The sequence below is a fragment of the Dermacentor albipictus genome, chromosome 2, assembly GCF_038994185.2.
Source record: "Dermacentor albipictus isolate Rhodes 1998 colony chromosome 2, USDA_Dalb.pri_finalv2, whole genome shotgun sequence".
Classification (NCBI taxonomy): Eukaryota; Metazoa; Arthropoda; class Arachnida; order Ixodida; family Ixodidae; genus Dermacentor; species Dermacentor albipictus.
This window is the reverse complement of record NC_091822.1, coordinates 187,710,150-187,735,002: the sequence shown is the minus strand read 5'-3', so window position 1 is coordinate 187,735,002 and position 24,853 is coordinate 187,710,150. Positions and strand designations below refer to the sequence as shown.

General features: G+C 44.4%; 1 protein-coding gene across 1 annotated transcript in view; it reads right to left on the bottom strand.

Moving 5' to 3' along the window:
- LOC139056373 (uncharacterized) overlaps positions 1–24,853 on the bottom strand; it is a 360,115-nt gene that overhangs the window by 206,139 nt on the left and 129,123 nt on the right. The window contains exon 4 of the mRNA XM_070534560.1: positions 18,981–19,122. Within this exon, the coding sequence (XP_070390661.1) occupies positions 18,981–19,122 (142 nt within the window). The remainder of the gene's footprint in view (positions 1–18,980; positions 19,123–24,853) is intronic.

Below are 24,853 nucleotides of genomic sequence, written 5' to 3'. Positions count from 1 at the left end.
TCCCTAAAAAGTTCTGCCGCGCGCCACTTGCGCAGTTGTGTAGGAGATTCGGGACTCTCCTGCGGTTAATGTTCAGACTACAAACCTCGAATAGAGCTTATAGGTGCCTCACCTTTAAGGCGCGGACACAGCCCGGCGTTTCCAGCGCGCCAGGCACCTAAAGATTGCCCAAAAGTTCAGCGCGTTAAGCGTAGTCTCCTGCAGCGTGGGCAGTACTGTAAGGCCATGAAACCCCAAGAGACGCAACAGCAGCAACGAAGATAACTCGTACAAAGGAAAAAAAAATCAGACATGATATATCTTCTAAGACCATAACGGTGTATCTAGTTTACGCTGTCACATAAAACTCACGTCAGTCGCTTTCTAGGCAAACATTTTTTTCCTTGTTTCTTTTGGACATGCAACCTGCTGTTTTCTAGTTTATGTCTTTTGTATTTTTTTCAGTCATCTATTGAACACTTTATTTACCCAGAAACTTACGAGACAACTTGTCTTCTTCGCTGGCGCCGCAAATCTTTGCTTGTTTCCAGAAAACCGGAGACACCTTTTGCATTTTTTTTGTTGGGAGGGGAGGGGTGGTTGAATTGCGTTGCAAATAAAGAAAGCCGCGACAACAATGCACACGCGAGAGAAAGAAGGATGTTGACGTGTCAGCCTTTTAAAGCAGCTTGAACTCCAGGAAGAAACCGAATCACAATGACAGCTCAGGGTGAACCTTGTAACCCCGCAGCGTGTCTCTAAGGTAGCAGTGCTGTCACGAAAATATGTTTTGTTGTAGTCGTTGGAAGCTTATCCGCGTTGCAGGATGAAACACCAATTTCGGTCGGATATTGGATGTCGTGCCTCGAGAGCTGTTTATTTTTGTTGGGGCGTCTTGCTTTTGCAGATGTTATATTGTAGTAAAGTTTTTTGTTCGTTCAATGGCGAAAAATATACGGCCGGCACGGCTCTAGCTGCTTAAATTCGGTGACACGCAGACGCGCCCTGATCGACAATGTTATAGAAAAACTGCCAGCGAGCACAATTTTCTTTTTTTTTTAGAGGACTGATCTATAGCTAACATTGTTTGAGAGAGAAATAGAGAGAACGTGAAGCGACGAGGGTAGGGAAGTGAAGAGGAAAAGTATCAGCTTGGGCTTTCCTACACAGGTTGTCAAACAAGGCAACGGGATACAGACTGTAGCCGTGGTTGTGAACGAGCCGGTCAAGGAGAATGACAAAACCCGGAGAACTGAGAGCAAGGAGATACTTGTTTATTGAAAAAGACGAGCTGTGTTTTCCTTGATGTACTGTGCCGCTGCTTGCAATCTAACGATATCCTAAGACTGTCGATGCTTTTGTTCAGTGATGTTTCTACAGCACGACGTCGAGACCAAGTATTCCTTTTGTGATTTAGAGCGTTTTTGTGCATCCCTTTGCAGCGCGCTCCATGGAGCCATTAATTACGAATTTTAAATTGACATTCTTTGTTCCACGAATGTGACATAATTTTATGCGCCAGTGTCATTTTAGTAAAAGTGCTTTATATGCAAGTATAGGCAATCTCTTAAGTGCTACAGTTGCATCGAATAAGTTAACCACTGTTGCTAAGCATCCGTAACGCATTTTAATATAGTACTTAAAAGCATACAAGGAAGAGTGACAGCTATAATGTAAGCAACGAAAAGAAATATGGACAACAGGTGAGATGGTCTAAGGCAAAAATGAAATGAGCTGGCAAATGTTTACGTCCCCCTCTCACCGCTCAACGTGTAGTAAAGCTTCCACTTGAAGTTGCGCAAATTCAAAAGAAAGAAAGAAGAAAGCGTGCACTACGGCTTCTGTGTTTTTGGTGCAAGCACAAGCACAATTCTTGTTTTGGGGCACATGTTTCTGACAAAGTGCAATAGAAGGTGATTGAGAGAATGCCGCTTCAGAGGAGCTGCTGTAAGTGACAAGAAAGTTCGCATGCGAGAGACGCTTCCAAGACATTACTTCACGTCCTAGATTCAATTATGCAACGACAATCGCCCTGCAACGCACTGTACAATCGTCAAATAGGTGCGTACTGAGGCTAAAGAAGTGCAGGATCCTCCCTCCACTCGAGAATCCACCCAGAAGGTAGTGAAGGTTCGTTTTGACTTGCTAAAGACGACGGGTTTGTGCGAAAGCTTTGTACTGCTTGAACCCGTATTCACCACCGCCTTCGCGTCCTCTCACCCTCAGCTTTCCACTACCCTGCTCACCATCCCCTATATAGCATAGGGTAGCCAACCAGATGCTTTCTTGGTAATAATTTTTGCGTTTCATGTTTCTCCTATTCTCCTCCTTAAAGCACGGCTCACGCCGTTGCTTTGAAGTAGAAGAGATAATGAAATAGAATGAATAAAGATAAGTTGGTGCTGTAACGTGCTGTGTAGAACCAAATATTCTTACTGTCTTCATAAAGCCTGCAAATGACATCTATGATGTCTACAACTTCTTATTTAACCATCTTTTATTTAACCATGCATAAGAAATAGCGACCACGACCACTTGAGAACTAAATTTTAGTAAATAGCCGTAAGTAACGTCGATTTTAGGCCTCCATGAAAGAAAGCGTAGAGTTCACACGTATAGCTCACGTTTCGAAGACACCTTTTAATGCGTAGGAGCGTTACATAATGGGTTCACATGTCCACTTTCAAAAATAGTTTGCACCCTCATATTCGAAAACATTAAACGCGTCAGGAACGGACCGAGATCACTTTGGTTTCAGGCCCCATAATTCAGAAAACTGTGCAGACGAGGGGTCACGGTCGATTTCTTTTCTCTTTGTAACTTGGGAGAGCTTTCGCAGAGTGCGCTGTCCACTGGACCAGCGAGTTCGGGCTTCATGCGACGGGGCCGATGGCTCTCATGGGATGCGCGCACGCATGTACGCTGCCATCTGCTGGCTTGCTTGAGGTTGTGCCCAGCCGACAGCACTCTTCCCTCGCGAAATGTTCTCTGACCTCCAAACTAAGTTTCGCTAATGATGTGATGTTCACCACTCTGGGAGTTTCTCTGCAGATCTCTGGCTGTATTATTGGAAGCAAAGTTTAGAGTGCGCATTTTGAACTGTTCTGCAAGAATTTGCGGGTGGATACACTGGCGGCGACGAAGTCGTATGAAGCAGCGCACAACAGTTTGGTGCTGCCGGTACTGCACTGAACAGACGTAGTTATTCTTTTATGAACTGCTAGCATGGCGATTTTCTCGTACGTGTGTTCATAGTACGAAAGCAGATCTACTGTACCTAGATTTAGCGCAACTTCAGACTTCTTTCGAGGCTTGAAAGAATTCTACTGCGTTGACGATCAGCATAGGAAATCACTCTTTTCCTCATCATTCTCGATCACTCTTTCACTCACCGCTTCCTTCTGCTCCAATGCAGAGTAGCGCCGCGTATAGCGACACGCTCGCGCTAAGATGCACGCACTACCAGACAGCCATGTGTTCGAGCCAAAGACAAGGACACTAATGTGGTGGTGCACAATCAGCTTAGTGCCACCGTAGCTGTTCAGATCTGCGGCGTTTTCTTTGCTTCTCCGAAACAGTAAACTTACATCGGTTATAGTAATGAAATAGAAAGCCGTTGGACAATTTCTGAAGCGCTGTTTAACTTTCCTGTCGAATGCTTTAGCGCTTAGGTGGAAAGCGATAAATACACGTGACTAATGTTTTATTCTTAAATTAATTTACTCGAGAAATACGTATAGTCTCAAAAGAGCAGTGAACATTACTGCGCAGGTTCCGATCGCGGGGAGCATGTGCCTGTTCTAGTCCACTGGGCAGTCATGGCCTATGGACTCATGTTTTTAATAAATCAATCTATAGAACTTAATTTTCAATGAAACAAAAAAATATTACCGAAATATTTGGATCAATAGTGCAATGTGGCTAGTTGTCGATCCAAAAATGTCAACATCTTTAACATCGCGCTTAGCGCACAATGTAAATTGACTTCATTGGAAACTCCCAACTGCAAATGCTGGATTTAGTACACAGTCGAGAAGTATGAGATTTGCAAAGTTTTAAGAGCGTGGCCTAATTAGCGCCGTCATAATTAATTGCATAAGGCACACATCTTCAATGCTGCTTGGAATGCGATTTTAGGAGCTTCGCTTCTTGAACACCAGTTATGCTCAGTCTTCATGTCAGTAAGGGATTTCATTAGCTGTCTCCATTTGGCTTGTCGGAGAAGTGTCGCCGCGATGTCATCGTTGTCGTGTCACTATGTTATTCATGTTTCTGTTATTGTGTTCGCGTCATTGTTCGTTGTCAGGCCTTCATCCTCGATGTCGTTATCGTCATTTACTCTTTGTCATACCGCAATAGTCGTAGCCGTTGTTGCACCGTGTCGTCGTTGCCCTGCCGCTAAGTGGTTTGCACAGTAAATAGCTTAAGGTATATCTTTTCTGAGGGCACAATTAGGTTTTTTTATTGACGTAACGAAAGTACTCTTTTTTAGCACAAATTACGGCGCCAACTGCTCCTTCTTTTTTGAGCACGTGGTTAGAAGGTCGAGGTTTTTGCAGTTACTGCACGCGTAATGGCATTGCAACATAACAGTTAAAGTCCGAGACCAGCATACCTGAGACCGGCGAACATAGACAAAAAAGCAACAGAGACAAAATATAAGAAGGACAGGGAGGTAAACCAGGTTTCCTACCCCGGTTTACTAATTTGGTTTGCTACCCCAGACTGAGAGACGAGGCAGAGGAGGTAGGAAGATGAGAAGAAAGTGGATAGAGACTACCGATTAGTTTTGACCCACTGTGATTTATTCACAATGTGATGACCAAAAATTTTGTGTTTCGGCTATTTGATTGCTGGTTACAGAGGTGTTGTGGTGCTGCGTGATTGTGACAAGGCACAATCGAAAAAAAAAAATCAAGCATGCCTGGACACGAACTGTGCGATTGTGTTGCTTCACTTTTGTCTAGTTAGAACTACATGCAACGCAAACTCACAGCCATGAGAACCGAAAGCTCGGTCCACATATTTATAAAGCTTGCTGCAGGGGCGATTTTGTCGGCCAGAAATAGAACCTGCGACTTCGGGCTCAGCGGTAGAACGCTGCAGATATTGAGCCCTCCCGATGCTAAGAATTCGTTGCACATAAGTTCGTACCCTTTACGTATACATGTAGCATCTGCTGTGGAACCTCATTAGTTTTCTCCGTTTACCGCACTTTTATATGGCCGATCCCTGCGGCGTGCCTCGGCTCCCCAGCTCTATAAATTCAGTCATCTCCCCTTTTCTCTTTAACACGGCGATGCGAGGGCTCCCGGAACTGCTGTGTTCTATCCCTGGGCTTCACCACAGCCTTTACGCTGACGACGTGACGTTATGGGCAGCGGCGGATGATACACAAGCTCTTCAAGAGATCATGCAACGCGGCATCGACGTCGTACAAGCTTATGCGGAGTCAAGGGGCCTGACGTGCTCACCGGAAAAATCCGAATACCTCCTGATCAAGCCCAGCAGGAGTAGCTGTCCCAGGGGATTACCACGGAGAAGGCGCTTCCTTGAGCTTAAAGTCGGAGAACTTACCATCTCGGAGCGCCCCAGTATCACAATATTGGGGCTAGACTTTCAGAACACGCTGCGCTGCGGGCTCATGTTAAAGAAACTCCAGAGGGCGACCAACTACACACTACAGCTCATTCGCCGGGTGGCTAATCGGCACCACGGCATGGGCGAGGGCGATCTGCTTCGACTTGTGCAGGCATACATAACCAGCAGAACCATGTACTCGACACCATATGTCAAACTCGCAGTCACAGATTTAGCCAAAAAAAACACCATGATCCGACGAAGCACAAAGGCAGCCTTGGGCCTTCCGGACCACGCGGCCACCGCAAGGCTAGAGGCCTTAGGCATGCATAACACGATCGAGGAGCTCTTGGACGCTCACCACACAGCCCAAGTCCGTCGTCTCTCGCTAACCCCGGCTGGCCGCACAGTCCTCCGGAAGCTCAGTCTCGAGGCTATCCCCGAAATTACAGAGTACGTTACGATTCCGCGAAAGGTGAGGGGGCATATTTATGCCCCACCTCTACCCCGCAACATGGACCCCGAGTTCCATCAGGGCCGTCGGCAGGCCCGTAGTGAAGCCATTTGGCGACGCTATGGCTCGCAAGATGGAGTGGTCTACACAGACGCAGCCAGACACCCTCGCGGCGACCTCATGACTGCGGTGGTAGCTGATCACAACGGAGGACTGCTAGAACATACAACAATCACGGCTGGCCGAGTGGTGGAAGCGGAGGAAACCGCGATTGCCATGGCCATGCATGCGGACGCAAATACCGTCATCAGCGAGAGCAAGCAGGCCATCGGCAATTTCGTCCGTGGTAGAATTTGCAAACAGGCGTACCATGTCCTCACACGACGCCCCCTAAGCGGCTTGAAAACCCTCGTGTGGACCCCCGCTCACGCGGCTGTGCCCGGCAACGCGTCGGCTCACAGTTTGGCTCGAGATCTCGCGCGCCGAGCCTCGTCCGCGGATGCGGATGGCGTGAATGAGGAGGAGACACACGAGGAACCCTGCGAGACTTATTATGAAATAGCCCATCGGTATCGCTTGAGGCATCGCGCGCTCCCACCACCGGCCAAGCAACTCGACAAAACGCAAGCGGTCGCGTTTCGGCGACTTCAGACAAATACATACCCACACCCAAAATACATTAACAAAATCACAGGGGGGCAGGGAAAGCGACAAATGTAGGCTCTGTTCAGAAACAGGAACACTCACACACATAATGTGGGAATGCACCTCGCTCCCGTTCTCTCATCCCCCCGTCAGCAGCGAGACTGACTGGACAGCCTGGCTCAGTTCCGGGGACGTCGACCGACAATTGGAACTGGTGGACTGGGCGGAAAAGGTCAAGCAGGCCCAGGGCCTTACTTGAGCCCTAACGCTCAGCCACGTCCCTCTTTACCCTTCCCCCTTTCAATAAAGTTTATCACCACCACCTATATGGCCGATGAAGTGAAGGCTACGTGGCCGATGGCGAAATCTCCAACGAAGTCTTTTAAAATTAAAGTTCTCGAACTCCATTATCTTTCTCGAGAAGATCGAGCCCTAGAAAAACACGCAGAAATTAAGCTTGCCACTCAGCAGCTAATGTTTGCTCTTGAAAGACAGCCATTTTAGGCAGTGGGTGGTGTTTCTTCGCTCTCATTTCCCATAAGCTTTTTTATAGATCTAAATACATACAAACAGCGAAAAAGCAATTTTTTAAGGGTAAATGGAAGAGTATTGCCGCGAGGTATGTGATTCGCTAGATTTGCCAGCGATTCACTTTCTTGCCCACAAAAAATGAAATAATTTCAAGGAAAGATGATCACAAAAGTAGACGTCATATGACAGGGCGGGCAAGAGATGATTGTTTTTAGATAGTTTTTTGTTCGAGAATGCACAGCTTAAATTCTACGCCAGCCCGAATGGAGCCACAAAAAAGAGATTAAAACTGGGCTTCTTTTCGTATAGACCAGGAACTTCTTCGCGCGGCTTGAAATTCAGATCAGCTCTAGAAAGCCTTCCGACCCTCTTCTGGGGACATCTAATCGAAGGTTTGAATGCGAGCGCGACTTCAGTACCCTATTTATTGCGTCCATCCAGGAAATCTGAAACAGAGAAATTAAGCTGGCTAGCTGAAAAGATGCCCCCCGTTTATTAAATGTATTAAAAGTTTAAGCCGTTATCATCCTTATGACAGAGCCTGTAGAAAAGAAGCTTGGAAAGCAAAGAAATAAGAACTATTTCTTCAGAGCGCACAGAGAGGGAAGGTGGTAGAAAAATATGGTGTTAGCATAGAAATTAAAGTGCACCCACCTGCAGAAGTAACAGACTCCAAGGCACTTTTCGAACCATGATTTCTCTTCCCTGATGGCGGAATCGGGCTTTACGTCCTTTGTGGATGTAACAAATCCTCAAGTATACAGATGATGAAAACTTTTCTAGGTTACTCAGAACTGCAAATTAAACAATGTGTCTGGTTTTTGTTTACTTCTGAATCTGCAGGCAGGTATGCGTTTAATTCTAAGTTTTAATAGTTACTTCGATGAAGCTATATAGGATATGTCAAGTAAGAATCCACCCTTTATGTGAAAATTTCCAATTCATGCACTTCATTTCACGGCAGTTCAGGCATGTAACTTGCCCATAGTGCTTTTTCATTTTTTAAAACTGAATCAGTTCAGACGCTATACATAACTTTGGTTGCGGGTGTGAGAGTGCCGGAGAAATAACATGCAGTTCAATATTTTTACAACTTCTGCTGGAATATCTTAAATTGCGACGAGATCAATTCATGTCACTTTTTTCCAGTGACTACAACTACAGAGTCACAGTGGTTCTTGGTGAATACGACACAACGTTCAAATGTACGTTTTCCTCTTTTATTATTTTACACACTAGCCGTTAAAAACACTAAAGCAAAAAGAAGGTGCTGGGGAGTTAGCAGACATTCAGTCAGAACAGTATAGCTGAGTGAATTTAACGATAACGAGTCGTTGAACTGGGAAACGGCCTAAATGCACAGCGGCTTCACTCACTCATTCCAGTTCATGGTTTCATCCCTACTGCAGCTCGTTTGGACCGAAGTTGACTTGGTTAGGAGTCGGTAATCCAATAAAAGTAGTCTCGTATTGGCAGATGAGTAAATAGGCTTCCGAATGGCTGGCTGAATTACTTGACTCAGTAAGGCACGTTCATTGCTTCGTGAAGTGCAAAAGCTACAACCGAGAGCTTGGCGTTGTTGTAAAGGCAAAACCGGACGCGTTCCATGCCGGCGTCGCGACGTGCCTTGATTTTAAGCAAACGTTACGCTGGGTGACACTGAAGTGAAAGGCGAAATCCAGCGATCTTGAGGCTATGCCATTGTCACTGCCGCCGCTTCAGTACAGAACGTGCCATGAGTGCGAATGGAGGAAGAGGCGTGTGCAGGGAAAGCGTTAAGTAGGAAAACCTGAGCTCTACGGAGCGATTCAAAGCGTCATCTCAATTTCAACGTGCAGTTGCTTCTCGATGAGCCCTCGCGCTCACGTACGTTTTTGAAGCTGTCTGGCCAGAGGGTTTGCTCATACGCACGATGTTCTTTCTTTTGTGGGCATAAATTGTCACTGCCTTTTCAATGATACTCCTATCTCTTTAAACTCCTCCCCATATACTGAGAGTTTAGTTGAGTTGTGCTTGGTTAACTTTTATGTTCATCTTAATATAGCACATTCTGCAGCTATTATCTAGTGCGAACTCCTCTGGCAGATTTATTTTGCTTTCGCATTGCAGTATGTTAGTGTGCAGACATAAGCAGCTCGGCGGTGGTTTTACGTGTGTTCGCGTGCGCATAAAAGAACGAGCAGTCAGCAGCTAGGGGGCACTCGACAAAGAAAGCAGTTCCTACTTGCCAGTGCCTTGTACACTGCGAAATACTAGCGAGAAAAGTTAAGCAAGCATGGTCCACTTTCGACGTCATCCGAACGTGTGCATCACCTGCCTCAAACGTTTATTGGAAATACGTAAGCTGCACTTGGGAAGAAAAGCTAAAAGCGGGTTGCGAGGTGTGTAGCGAGAAAATATGGAGCATACTTTCTTATTGTGTCCCAATGCAACATTTTCGTTGCCCTTGTGTGTGCACTTCATGTTTACGGTAAATAATCCATGAGTCTATAGTGTGTCGCAGAATTATATTCTCAGATTTGCAGCAGCGTGCGCGTAAACAGCCAGCTGGTTCAGGGGCAACGTGATAAAAAAATTGTTTGCGTGCCCGTTTTTTCTCGCTTCGTTGGACAGGAATTCTTGCTTACTTTCCTCACCTTCTCGATTGGGTTTATAGGATACACAACGGAGCACACAAAACTTTCAACGAGGTCTCACTAGAAATAAACAATAATGTTTGTTCTATGGTTTATTTATGTCTATTTGTCTCTGAAAAGCATCCGCAGAGCTGTGTATTTGATGCCAAAATATTTGGACTGTTTTCCGAAATTACTATTGTGCGGAGAAGGCAAAAAAAGAACACTGAAGAATGCAAATAATTCCCATAAACGACAGAGAGAAATGCGCAGTGTGCTAAGGGCGAGCGCTACGCTTTCTACCCTTTGTTTCCGTCCTTGTCTTTCCGGGGTTGTGGCTATCGTTCTTGCTTATGAACTAAACCATCGAATGCAGTGTTGCATCACAAGGTTAGATCATCGTTTGGGGTAAGTGGTCCTGTTAAGTCTGAAGTTACGTATTCAGGCTCCTTACTCTATACTTAATTTGAACTGACCTTTTCCAACCTACCATCCACGTTACTACGTGGAGTACACTTGCACCAACGGATTACTAAGTGTATGTGGCTTTATGGTAGCGGTGAAGGCACACTTTAGATATCGGTTGCAGTTCCGATTGCAACATCGCTATTCATCACTCTGAATATTGTCATTGTCGCTTTTTCTAATTTACTTGTTTATATACGTTTATATTCGTAGTATTATTAGTTCATTTAGTTAATACACGAAGAAATGGAGCAATCGTGTTACTGTCAGCTTCCATCTCTCCACGGCCAACAATCTATATAAAATATAAAAACAAATTTCAACAGTACCAATCTCACAATGAAAGTCGACGTTAATGTGATTAGCATAGAAGCAAAGTGGTGCCGCAACGTATTGCCAACGCCGAAACGTGTATGCAGTGTGGCTCCTCCCTCGAGCTTCCCACTGCGCACGCTGTGCCATCTGTCGGTGCCGCCGCGAAGTCCGCGAATGGCACGGGTTTGATTTCACCGAGCACCGGATAAACTTTAAATGATCTTGTTTTCCACTGAAGGGCGGTGGCACATACACAGCCATACTCAGCTACTGAAGTTGGCGTCGAAGATGTTCTTTGAAGAGCAGCACATACCTATCGGCACACACCCAATAACCCAAGTGTGTCCGATGGTTGGTCTCTAACTCTGTTCCCTCAGTACAGCAGCCCGATGCGCCTCCACTTAGAGCGTCGGCTACCTACCCAGTGACTCAGATTGGCTGAAAAACGATTAGAGACGCAGACAGATAAATAGTCAGAAAGATAGATTCGTAGACAGATAGTAAGCCCACGAAAATTCCATGCAAACGGCTTTTGTTGTAGCACAATTATTTCTACGTTTTTTCGCACATTGAGGTCAAAAGTCAGTAGTTTAAAAATACTGAACTCCTCAAACCAGTTTGGTGCTCGAAATCAACCCGGATAATATGAGAGAGAGAGAGAGAGAGAGAGAGAGAGAGAGAGAGAGAGGAAAGGGGAAAGGCAGGGAGGCTAACCAGATAAAGACATCCGGTTGGCTACCCTACGCTGGGGAGAGAGGGGAGGGGGAGGTAAAGTGGAAACAAAGTAGAGATAAGGAAAGGAAGGAGCATAGACACACAATCACAATCGGTCACTGTCACCGAACACTGTCATCGCACAGCACACTGCGGATAATATGAGGTTTTAATTACAGGTATGAAGAACAATCGTATAGGTTTTTTCCGCAAAATGAACTACTCTCAGTTAACTCATAGCGTACACACTAAATTATCTAAAGTAGTGCGTTAGTGAGCTATTCGTGGGTGCATTAGGAGAAGCATAGAAATTTACTGCGGAGCTGCGAGCGCACGTCCAACACGATGGGGACTCCACCGATCCCACCAAAAACAATATGAAGACCACACAATGATGAAGCGTTTCCTTAATCATTCTCGTGTGCCTCTACACTGTCTTGAAAGCCACTGTCCTGTTTGCGCGGCACCCTTTCTTCTTCGGACCTCGTGTATTCTTCCCTTAGCAGACTCTCCTTAATTTCGCTGCATGGACGTCAAAAGGAATAGAAAAACACCGAGAGTTTCTGCTTCGCCGTAGGGCTCTTCCCTTTGAGACACGGAGGCACAGGCGCGCGACTTATTATACGTCTAACTAAAACCGTGCAACGCTTGGAAGCTAGAGGTCCGCCGACTAGGGACTGCCAGCCGACTAGGGGCGTTAGGGAAGTAACTCATGAAGCTGGGTGGAAAATGTGAGAGTAGTTCATGGTTGACAGTGCTGCTGTCTGACTCAAGCTTCCGCATTGACGGGAACGTCAGTCATGAAGCATCGATACAGAAATCGCGCGTTAATTCGCCCGCGCTAAACGGTATTGTTTGCTGCGTTGTTTTACGGAAACAGAGTTCCAGTCCCAACGACGGATGTCTGGTAGAATAGAACACGTAGCGAAACAAGGGCGTACAGTGCGGAAAGAAAGAGGTATGATTAAAGTAAGGGGTAACAGGAAGTATTCAGGGCAGAGGAAAGAATGCAGGACAAACAGCCACAGGGTAGACGCCACTATGGTGAAGTCGAAAGACGACGTAGCTTAATTGTTCTCAACTGGAGTTCCGTCCTGGTCTTAGGAAAAAAGAAAAAGGAAGAAAGAAAGCAGACAAGGTGCATTTGTATGGGGCGCGGGCGAACCACTGTGCAAACAATATGCGACCAGTGGCTTGCAGCGAACAGTGCCAAAATTGACATGCCGTTTGGCTTGCGTGGGAACGAACCTGTAATTGTGCAGTTGTCCTGCCGATTCTGAATAAAAGAAATTATCATCTGTTGTGCTAGAGAGACTGAAGAGGAACGAATCGAAAATAGGTTGGTGGGAAATGTGATGGAAATGTGCAAGTTTCGCGAGGAGCGGCGCATGAAGGTAAATCTTGTTTGCAGCGAACTCTACAACAAAGATTATCTGTGGAATGAATGACAGCTTTACGGCGTTTGTAATTTAGCACCTTTTTTTTTCACAGGTAAAACAAGTTTCTGCACAATGGTCACGTTATACAAATAACTACTCATACTATGCGAGCGATATTGCGAAGTCAAATAACAGTTTAAGAGCATTTATTGGTAGAGGAGCTTTTGAAATACCATGAACATCAGTCATAGAGTGAGCAGAGTGTTGGTAAGACACAAAAGACGCAAGAACAAAAGAAAACATCGAAGTTTCCGTGGCACTACTTCCTGATGTCATGAAATATGGGCAGTTTGTGGCAGTGTGTAAATAGCAGTTTACCAACCAAGAAGGAATACATCGTACTGGGAAATAGATAATGAGTTAACCTTGCGAGTTCTGAAAATTTCTCATTAAGAGACACCGCGAAAACTTGCGAAAATAATTTGAAATTTTTGACGCCGTAAGTACATTCTTGAGCTGTAAGGGCGGATATGTGCAAGTTGCTTTCAGAGAGCCGTAGTGAATGAATACACATACCCTGCGTAAAAGTGTTTTACAAGAATAAATGTTCTACAAGAAAGCTACTTGGTACACGTTCACATGTATATTTCGAATATGTGCAGCACGGATAATCGTCGTGAGTGCATTGTCAAGCTTTTGGTGACACCAACCATCATTTATTAAAGTGCCCTCAATTTAACGCACAACGTGAAGTATTAATAGATAAAGCGAAGAGCAAGATAAGTCCACACTCAAGCGCAAGTAATATTTTGTTTCAGCGAGGACACTCTTGATGTTTAAGAGAGCGTCGCTTCGGCTTCTCTTAAGGTTCCTCCGTGTTACGTGGTTGGAGTTTAAATATTGAGCTGTGTGGGTCGGCCTGGAACGGATGATGCGCAGTGTGTTGCGCTGCGAGTCAAGTTTCTTGCGTTAACGGATGCTGCTATGTTACCACATAGAATCTGACCGGCTTCACATCCCACAGTATTTCGATAAGTAGCACTCGGCCGAAGCATTGCTGAAAAATTTTGCAACGCAAGGTCCGGCCTGCAGCAACCAAAACTCCTCCTCCTTGATTAAAAGTGAATTTGGTGTTCTCTGTAATTTTGTAAAAAACGGCTTTTCGGGCTCGAGTTTCAAGAATTGAAAGCTTTCTGTTAATTTTCTCCGGCAATTTATTCATTATGGAATTTGTGGTTTTTTTGTATAAGTGAACAAAAGGTACAATTGTTGCAACTGCTCCAGTTGAACCGCATTTAACTTGGCTTACTTTTATATGGTAATGAACGATCTCATTCAGGCCAGGTATACATAAAAAATGAGTCTTGAGAGAAAAAGAATGCTTCGTCATATTAAACTAAATTAGGGCGCTATAAAGTGAATATATTTCAATCTGTACATTTTTAATTTCAGCAACTAGTTCTCCACTATCGGTAAAAAATTTTTTTCGGGTCACCCCCAATTTGCTTGTTTGTCACGCGACGTCACAAAAACCATGAGAGCTCCCCAAGTGACATAATATGTACAAACCTATTAGGCATGATTAGCAACAAACAAAAGAAAGAGTATTCCTTCTGATTCGATGCATTTTTCGTCATCTGTCCTCGGTGTTGGTCAAACTTTCTAGGCTCACTTCGCCTGTCTATAACGCGACGTCACGAAACCGCGAAAACTCACACGTCAAAGTGGCGCATGCGCACTAAAGAAGCATTATTATGCCGAACAAAACTATATTCTTTAAATAGTAGCTAGAGCCTGGGCCGTTTTGAAAGGAATAAAACATGGCCATCCACCAATCAATGTCACACTGGCTACACGGAGCTACGGGGTAAACTGGGTAAGTGGGTAACAATAAATGTTGCGTGGTAATATTACGCTGCTGAGCCTTTCCTTCCGTATTTAACATCAGTGTGCTAACTGTTCATCGCTGAGGACACGTTATAGCCGAATTTTTATTTCCCCATTACACGCCGCCGCGATTTTTGACGAGACACCGCAACCTAAGCAAAGAGAAGCGGACCAATTGCGGAGGCTGGCACAACTCTCTTTCCCCGGTTATCTACTTTCACTGCGATAGCTTGGCCCCCTCTCCATCCTCACCTTTCGTGAGCCACTCGTACACCGAAAAGCGTTGAAGCTAGGCAGTGTTATTTGCTTTGAAAGCAAACAAAAGTCCTCTCGTATAAACAAGGTGAGCGTTTGATTAGGCTGCTCAAACAACATTGCGGGTCACTGCGCGATGAATTGGTGGTTTCGCAAGTTTGACGTCTGAACATTGCAATGAAACCAGAATGGAATAGTTTTACTTTATACTTAGTTTTGCAGTTTTGCTATTCACTATCTTTTTTGGAGCTCAAAACACAGTTCGCATTATGCATTATTTCCACCGCACTGCGTAAAGTGTAGGAACCTCTCCAAGTGGCGAAGATAGCGTGGTGAACGTGGCGGCGAAACAAGAGTTCTTGAGTAGTGCGCTAACTCGAAGCTGGGGACGTCAAAGATTGGGCGCATCAATTGGTTCTCCACGATTCAAAATGTAACAGCGCGACTTTGGACGAGATCATAAACCGAAGACTTCGAACACAATGACAAGTGCTGATTTTCAACTGAGAATCTTCATTAAAAATGAGAAATATATGCATGTTGCAGAACCAAACCACAGAACAAAGAAATAAGCAAGAATAATAGCACTGATCAAATAACAATCAACATATTATTTGATATAGTCTCGCTGAATTCAGTCGCTCCCCCCAAAACAACAGCTCTTTGTGTGACAAATTGATAGATGGTTTGTTTACGCATGGTATGTCTCCCCAGACCATTGAGGTTCTTTACTGATTGGGCTACCTGATAAAATAAATATATTTTTCGTTTGCAAAAAAGATTTCCAGTTTAAAATGAGCGTTTGCTCTTGTCTGTACTTCTGTTTATATCCCCGCCAAAAGTCACGCCGGTACATTTTGAATCATGTAACTGGGGAGTTTTGACCACTGATATATACTGTAGGGGACAGTAGATATGAAAGTTTCCATACGTCACCGGAACCGGAGTCCTTCGGAGTGCTATCCGGGGCATAGTCAAATATCGTCATGTTGGCATACTGAGCCAATCAGAGGTGGCGAAGTGTCCCGGCGGTCCCGTCGCACCTGACAATTTGAAGATTTCCAAAGTAGCACTCCAGGCGAGAGAGCTACGTCACACCGAGCATAGCCTTGAGAAGCACTGCATGCCATTGTAGCGTGCGCACGACTGTGGAATGCTGTACCCGTTGCGTTCGCCTTAGAGGCAAGCAAGCTCCTGTTCACAAGACACTGTGGCGTCCTATGTGGAAAATAATCAGCCCCACTACTCTTGAGGTTTCTCATCAAAAGCCGTTTCGACAAAACTGAATATTGCGTAAAGTTCGCGAGAAGATGCACAGTATTACAAGTATGGTTAAAAGGGTAAACAAAAACCCGGGGCACTTCGCCGACCAAATAAAGATTTAAAAGAAAAGAAGACGTTTCGGCTCCCACACGGGAGCCTTGTTCACAGGTAAAATAAAAAAAGGTGCTCGAGCAGCTCGCTTAAATAGTCTAGAACACGTGACGCAGGCAGCGCGCATACACTGACGGCAGATTGCCATCGCTCCTGTTCAGAGTGTGTGGCGTAGTCTGGATCATGAGGGACTCAAGATAAAGGCGTCGAGATAGCCCTTTTTACCTGGCAAGGACACGTGCCTTCCCCCAGTCGATTGCGTGGCCGCTTGAAGTGGCATGCTCAGCCAAGGCACTGGATTTCACATTTTCTTTTCTGACGTCATAATTGTGCTGTTTGAGACGCCTTTCAAAGTCGCCAGTTTCGCCAATGTACACGTAGTCGCCCCGGGTTTTTGTTTACCCTTTTAACCATGTTTCATCCCGACCAGACGGGCTTCCGTCAAACACTGAACTTCAGTATTACAAGTACTTGCACAGAGCTGGACTAGTTTGCAAATTAGTGCAAGAATATCGCGCGAAGTTGAGGCTGCCAAAAGGACTCGCTATCTGTTGTCGTAATAAATGAGTTCAGCGCCGGAGGAAACGATAAGCCTGCGAAATTCATCAAGCGTTTCCGGCAACTGACCCGATAAAAAATCAAGTATTGTTTTCCTGTCAATGCAGTGTCCCAGGGACAGCAGCATTTATCACTCTAAAAAAGCTTGCGGACAGATTTTTCGCAATATTGCAATACGTTATGTTACCGCTGTACACGTTTGCAAAGAAAAACAAAGCTGTGGAAAAAAAGACACTTAAACATATATAAAGGTAAAACGTTAACGACTCTAGTTGGTGCACCAGAGGCTTCGTCGTGCGAAAGAAAACTTTTCCGGACTTGGCTGTCATGACAGACGCCCTGGGTGAACGCAGCTCCTGATTAGCATTTTGATGGGAGCAAGTCAAGCACTGTGGTACCCAGTCTAGCCATATAGTAACAGCTAGGCATCGTAGCCGCCGTGCCGGGATTGAGAGGAAATGTATGCAAGTTTCTTATGCTGTCTAAAAGGAAGAACACTGTTTTTGTGATTTTCGTTTCCCCGCAATCAGTGAAATGTATTCCGAAGTTTCAGCAAGGCCTCCCTTTTCTCTTCGTCATCAATGGCGTAGAATGTCCAGGAACCTGGAGTCTGAAGGACGTATAGTTGCAGCTTAAGTTATTAAAAGTTAAATTATGTGGTTTTACGTGCCAAAACACTTTCTGATTAAGAGGCACGCCGTAGTGGAGGACTCCGGAAATTTCGACCGCCTGGGGTTCTTTAACGTGCACCTAAATCTAAGCACACGGGTGTTTTTGCATGTCGCCCCCATCAAAATGCGGCCGCCGTGGCCGGGATTCGACCCCCCGACCTCGTGCTCAGCAGCCTAACACCATAGCTAATGACAGCTTAAGTTATAAGCGACACTTATGATGTATCGATCGTGAATGGTTAGATATTTAAAACCTCATCGTTTCCAAAGGCCTGCAGTCTTACTCGATAAGATATATACAGGTTTTCCTAACCATCATGAACCAAGATTTAAATATATGCAAATGCCACGTAGCTTGACTGAACCAAGGTAATGCTTGCCGTCGCTTGGAGATAGAGTATATTTTTCATCCAGCCTAACTAAATGTTTAGTCTTTATTAATTAATAAACTTCTCAAATATTACAACTACATAAAAAGTTCCAATGAGAAAATTGTAGAGGAACATGAAATACTCCCGCTACAGCTTTTTGTTGCTCAGTAGGGGCTACATAAAAGTGTTTTTCCGAGTGTCAAAGAAGCCTGCGAATACACGCAAAGTTCCTCGAGCGGCTTCGCACGTCAATTTTGCGTGTAATCGTGGGCTACTGCACGCTTGTAAAAAAAATTTTTGTAGCACGTATTGAGTAACAAAAACTCTATCGGGACTTTTCATGGTGCTATACAATTTTTCATTGATTCATTTTGTCTAATTATGGTATTGGAGAAGTTGATTAAATAAATCTAATTATGTAAGTAGGTGGAATGAAAAAAAAAGCACTCTAAATATCTCCAGAAGGCATTACGGCGGGTGCACAGCAGTTCGCTGCATTTCTCTGAGCCGATGGTGTTAATATCTGATATATGGCCTGGAATCGGAAAACGAAGATTTGGAGAAATCACTAAAATGGTAAACTGAGCAATTCTCTCGCTGGTTTAGCCAGTCAGGGGTTAAAGATACTGAAATAATCAGGGATAGTTACAACTCAGATGAGAAAACAAACGGTTACAGGTATGCCGCAGTTCACTTGAGTTTTGCGCCTGAAATACACGGTAAACTCAGTAAGGCGACTCATGGAGTTCGAGTGAGCAAATGCGGCGGAATATGAATCACGTGTCTGATTCAGAAAATGCGTTACAGTACTAATGAACGGAGATTGCGTTAGTTCATTCAATGAGTGAGGTACCGGTAGCTGAAATAAAAGCCTCCATGCTGTATACATGAACTTCCTCAGCAGTGACACCACTGCAGAAAAGTCGCGTCTTGAACAAGTGCGAATTGTGACACATTCACGTAGGCACAGTTTTTGTATGCTGCATCTATGCTGATATTATCGCTGTGAATCCAACCCCGACCCCCAGAGTTTGAATCCCAGGATATCGCAGATATTGGCACTGCTTTGATGCCATATGCCAAGGTATGTGGTTGTCTTACAAAGCTCAATCAACTTCAAATATGGCCGTGCTGCAAGCAGTTCCATAGATTTTGACCTAGTACTACGACTCCTAAATGTTACTCACATGACCAGGATGATGGAGAATGATCCCGTGTCCAGAAATAAAGCAGCCTTAACTTTACTCGTTTCTAGCACGTGGCCATTGCTGGAAAGCAGCCTAAGCTCCCCAAGTTTGCTGGACCCATTGCAGAACGAAGAGGTAGAACCTGCGAATAGACACAACAAGAGATAGAATAAAGAGTTCGGAAGAAAATATAAATGTGCGAAAGAATGAAGAAAAGTAATGACAACAAAGGAAACATGAACAAAAGAAAGAAACGAAGAAAAAATTGCGAGAAAGACATGCGACAAGTGCCAGAAAGACGCAGACTCTCTGGGTATTTATAATGAAAATGATGTTGATGAGAAACTGGCCAGCTGACAACTTGTCCTGGAGCGTGTAGCGTCGCCCTGTTTACTTTTTACTTGTTTCCGGGATTGTTTATTCATCTCCGCTTGTTACGACGTAAACGAAGATAAGCAAACAGAGTCTCCGCACACAGCCAATTACTCCGAGATTAAAACCTTCCGTGGATACGAGACTCACGCGGAAAAAACGGACGGGTTAGGAGACTTGCTTCTTGCGTTACTCGAAAGATTCTGTACTGGCGAGGAACTTTCGCAGACGGTTTGTTTATTTGGGCGGATGGCATTGCCTGAAACGGCACGAAAATTATTCCCTCATGGTTTCGCTCTCTCCAACCATTTGTTTTGTATCCCGGTTCATCTGCAGCTGCAAACTGTCACTTAGTAGGAGTGCCCGTTCATCTTCGATCGAATTTGACTTCATTGCAAGAAAGTTTTACAATAACGTCGTTTTCGAACAGAAAGACTTAAGCCACGAGTCCAAATAAGGCTCGTGTAGTCGAAAAGAATCATTACGACAAACGACATTAATGCAAGCCGAGGCTAAAAATTTTGCAAAATGTTGATGATTGGACCCTCAACACAAGAGCCCTGCTAAAGATAATTAGTGGAAACATCCCGTTTTTTTTCTTCATTTTTAACCTGTCGTCATCTATGTCCCGTTTCGCCATAACATTCACCTGCTTGGTTGTTTCTGAGGTATCTGCGTTGTGATTGATCTACGCGGCATTTATTTCGTTCGCGCTTCCTATGTGTATGAGGGTTATGTATAGTGGGGTTCACTGTTAAAAGAAAGCACGGAGCAAGAAATATAGGAGTGGAAACTCCGCTGTTTGCGGCGACCAGAAAAGGTCACAAGCCCGCGGATATATTTTCATGCTGGCGGCACCTGGCGGCATGGGAAGAAATTACCGCTGTTTCGGTTGCCAGGGCAACCGGTCGAGTGTTGCTCCCGTTCGGCCGCGCGCGCCTGACTTCTACTGAGGGCACTCTCGCGCGCTTCTTTACCGCTTGTAGCCCGAAAAGCAACTGCTGCTACGCTTCAGCCATTTGAGCACAGTAAAAAATAAAACGCGTTTTCCATGACAGCTATAAGATGATACGTAGCTTCTGGTTGTAGCCAGGGCTATCTTGCTCCGTGGCAGGCGGTTTTCGGCTTTTTGCGCTTGCGAAACTGATGGCTATCTCGTTCCTAATCGCTCAAAGGGCGACCGCTTCTTTCTCGCTCTAGTGCTCACAGGGGTGCGCTTAGGAAGGATGCCGCAGTGCATGTGTTTCCGTTCCTTTTCTTTTTTATAAGACTCGCGAAAACTAGTTGCCCTAGCTGCTTGGCGATAAGAGGAAGATTAGCGGAAGTTTGCCACACGTGTTGCTTTTTTTGATGGGCACACAACAAAACAGTTTTCTTGAGTGCGCGCACCTACGCAGTTCGGTTACGGCGTGCCCGCTGAAGCAAACACCCGTGTCGTCTGCTTGTCGTCTGCTTTGAGCGGGTGCCGCCGGAGTGAGCGCCGGGCGCTGCTTTTTTTTTTTCCGCTGCTGCTTCTACGACGCGCCGCATGGTGCCGCCACTGCATAGGGTAGCGTCGGCGCATGCAACAATTGTGACTTTATCTGGTCGCCCGCGCTCGCTCGCGCTGACGGGAGTTTCACCTCCTATATGTCTTACTCCGTGAAGGAAAGACACGAATGTCGAGCACGCGTTCTTTCTTCCTCCTGGCAAGTGCACAATCGCTCAGTTTCGCTGCCGATTAGTTGTGGTTGGTGACGCTGGCGCGTTCATATAAGCCTAGCCTTTGCGTTGCATTGACATGGTTTCAGCCGGTATGCTTGCTGTTAGCCCTCCAGAAAGCATTAAAGTCTTCCCATTAACGATGGACCGCACTCTAAAAGTGAGACGAACATAAAGAAAATTCTTGATCTTGCATTCAACTTGTACGGTTGACTGATTGTTCGGGTGTATCGGTCATAATCAACACTGAGGTTGTAAAATACTGGGTTGCTCCGGATCAATTACGAACCTCCGGGATTCTGTAACGTGCGACTAAATATAAGTACCATTAGTGTTGTTCCATTTTGTACATATCAAAATGCGTTAAGGGTCGGAAATCATTCGCGGACTGATTTCGTGCTAATCAGCCAAGCGTCACAGCCACTAAGCCATCTCTGCTGTTGCGGTCGCAGTAATCGTCCTTAGTTGGACGAAAAAAAGTGCTGCAGCCTTGTTTCTGCAAGAGTAGGAGTACACGGCAGCTCGGCATGCATGTGAATGACGTTTGAGCTCATACAATTTTTGCAGCCGTTGCTTGACGCTTGTTTAAGTGTGCAGTTCACATAATAACCTTTATTGAAATCTAGCAGGCTGCGTTGGGCCCGCTAGATTGCTGAACATTGCTGAACATGGCTGAGTGCTTGCTTGAAATCAGGAGTGCACAACGTAATAAAATTTAACAGTATTGGTTGGCTACGAAAGCAACATGAACAACTCTAACGGATAACCTGTCGCCCTCTTAGTTGCTCTTCTTACCTACCTGCGATGTTTATATGAGCGCAGGATTATAATATGACTACTTCACTCAAATTGAGAGCGAATGATAGCGGGTACTAAAGATTTGCATTACGTGAAGACTGAAATGGTGTGTCGCAGTTGCGGTTTAAGCTCATCCAGCTTCGACCTGCTGCTTCCGTTCCGCACTGCTACGTGCTGAAGCCGCATCATGACGTGTTCCGTTCCTATGTGCACTCACTGCATGGCTTAGACGCATACGTATACCCGGGAATTTTTCACAGTGCTCCTTGGGCTATTTGTTGAACTTCGCCCGAGCACACCACCGTAAATCAATGCGAAACATTTTCAAAAATTGATAGTTCAGAAGTTCGTCCTAAATTGACCAATTTTTTGGTAGCACCGTTAAGAGGGTACTTCCGCTTGATAACCTACATATTTCTTCCGAACTTAGTGCTGCGTTATAGCAGTGTATTGGTCCTGACCAAAACACTCTTATAACGTAGCACGTCGGACATAATCATGTGTATTCCATTACTTTGGTGCCAAAGCAACAAGCTTGATGAAAATATAATATGTCGTTGCTCACGCTATCGCATGCATCCTCCATTTGTCCGGAAGCATCCCTACTGCATTTCTGGCATCACCATGGGTGTTGCAATGCAGTTTCGAAACAACTTCTACTTTATTATTTCTTCTAGTATACACTAGCAACATCTTCCTGGGCGAAAAGCTGTCGTAAGCAGCTTGACTGGACCCAGGAGGCGTTGTACATGCCAGCGCGATAACGGGTAGCTAGCTCGTTACTTTGTAACGTATGTAATTCATCATCATGATTTATTTTGCCCTTAAGGACCTTTTACAGGGCATTACATAAGGGAGGTGGGGGGGGGGGTGGAGGTAGACTAAACAAACTAAAGCAGTTCAACACATACTAAAAGAACGACTAAAGTTAAACAAATTTATTTTAACATGTTTTTCATATATTAGCCTCTTGTAGGATAACTGACATAAACAGACAACATTCAAGACTCTGGTAAGATCAAGAAAACTTAAAAGAACAAAGGCCGTCATACAACTAGCATCTTTACACATAAATACATATGTTTATAAGTAAAAAATATATCTTTAACTCAGTGCGAGACAAATTACTAGTGTGAACGTAATTATCAAGTACATTTAGCAAATTGTGGTTAATGGATTGCAATTTTTATTCAATGCGAAATTGTGGTACAGACCGAGGAGATGTGCTAGTACTTCATGGCGCTGCAGGGTCGCTATTGATGTAAGCCAATTTCTTAACTCATATTTTGCAAAATGAAAGAATCTATAAAACACAATATTCGTAGTATCAGCCTACACATATAACTTCACTTCTGTGACAAAGTGTTTTCCTTCGATCGGAGATCGGTATTAGCAGTGTTCTGGAGGAGTGCCTTTTGTAATGCAATTATCTTATTCATGTCCGTCTTTTTTTGTTTACCTCCATACTAAAATACAATGAGTAAATGAGGAGTTAAACGAGGCATGATAAACTTGTAGCTTGGTTTTAGGTGGCATGAGAACTCTACACCAAGCCAGCACCCCAGCTACTGCAGAAAACATACTGCGAAATTGATTAAAATAAGCATCCCAACTCGAATGAGGTGAAAAAATTATATAAGGTATTCTATGTACGTTAACTAGCTCAATAACTTTACCTAAATAAGTTATTGAATGTTACAGTTTTAAAGCTTTATTTCTTGCTTTGAAAAGAATAGCCTTCGTTTTGGCAGGATTAATTCTGATTCCAGTTTACTGGCAAAGCTCAGATACCTTAAGTATCAGTGCATTGCAAACTAACAATTAGTTCTCTGCACCCTTTCTAGTAAAGAGTAAAGTGTTGTCATCTGCATATGCAATAATTACCTGTAGCATCAATATTTATTAGGTCATTAACATATAAGTTAAATAGTGGGCCCAAAACACTCCCTCGTGGCACCCCATCTTTAAATGGTAAAAAAGATCATTGGACGTTATGAATACATACCTATTCAGTCCTATTCTATAAGTATGATTTCATCAAGGCGAGGGGACTGCCGCGAATTTCATACAAAAACGTTTATATATAATAATATCATGATGGAAGGAATGAAACGCCCTGCTGAAATCAATGAAAAGCCAGAGCGCGAATTTCCCACCGTCTATAGCTAACCCAATATTTCCCTTCAGGAATAAAATAGCTGTCTTGGTAGATCTTCCCTTTCTAAAGCCAAGTTGTGAATTCGTTATAACGTCGTGTTTCTCTAGACACTTTATTAGGAGTGCATAAAAATCTTTTCAAGTGCTTTGGAAAAATTGCTACGAGAGATATAGGTCCCTAATTGGAGGCATTATTTATAGCACCATGTTTTAATAACACCAATATTCTGGCTCATTTCATAACACCTGGGGAAGTCGCCGACTCTATTGCTAAATTGAATATGCGAACCAACGCACGAGTGAAGGGCAAGCGTTCTAACACGTAACTTATTGGCTTGGTTTCTAAACTATCGATTTGTAATGCATTGCTATTATTTAACTTTATAATTGTCGTAAACACCTCATGTTCATCATTTGGCTCCATAAATGTAGTTTTTGCAATACTGCAGTGACTAAGCAACTCGGGGGTCACAGCTGTGTACTATGCCTGCGTTCACAAAATGAGTATTAATGTGACCGGCCAGCGCTTTACTGTTAAGATCACAATTATTATCAGGTATCGATTTGGGTTCTTTAGTTTGTCTGATGGCCGAAGATGCGATTTATTACTTTGCAAACCGCATCCGGACGCTTCTTGTTAACTTTAGAAAGCAAACCTTGATAGTAATTTTCGCTTGCTTTAGTATATTATTCAATCTATTCCTTTCTGCGTTAAACTCCTTAAGTTTTATTTCTGATCTCAAGTGCAGTGATAAATGTGGTTTTACTTTTTATCAGCGTGACGTGCTCACTCATGATCCACGGTTCTGGCATCTTTTTTGTACGTCGGACGTGTCTGAACGACA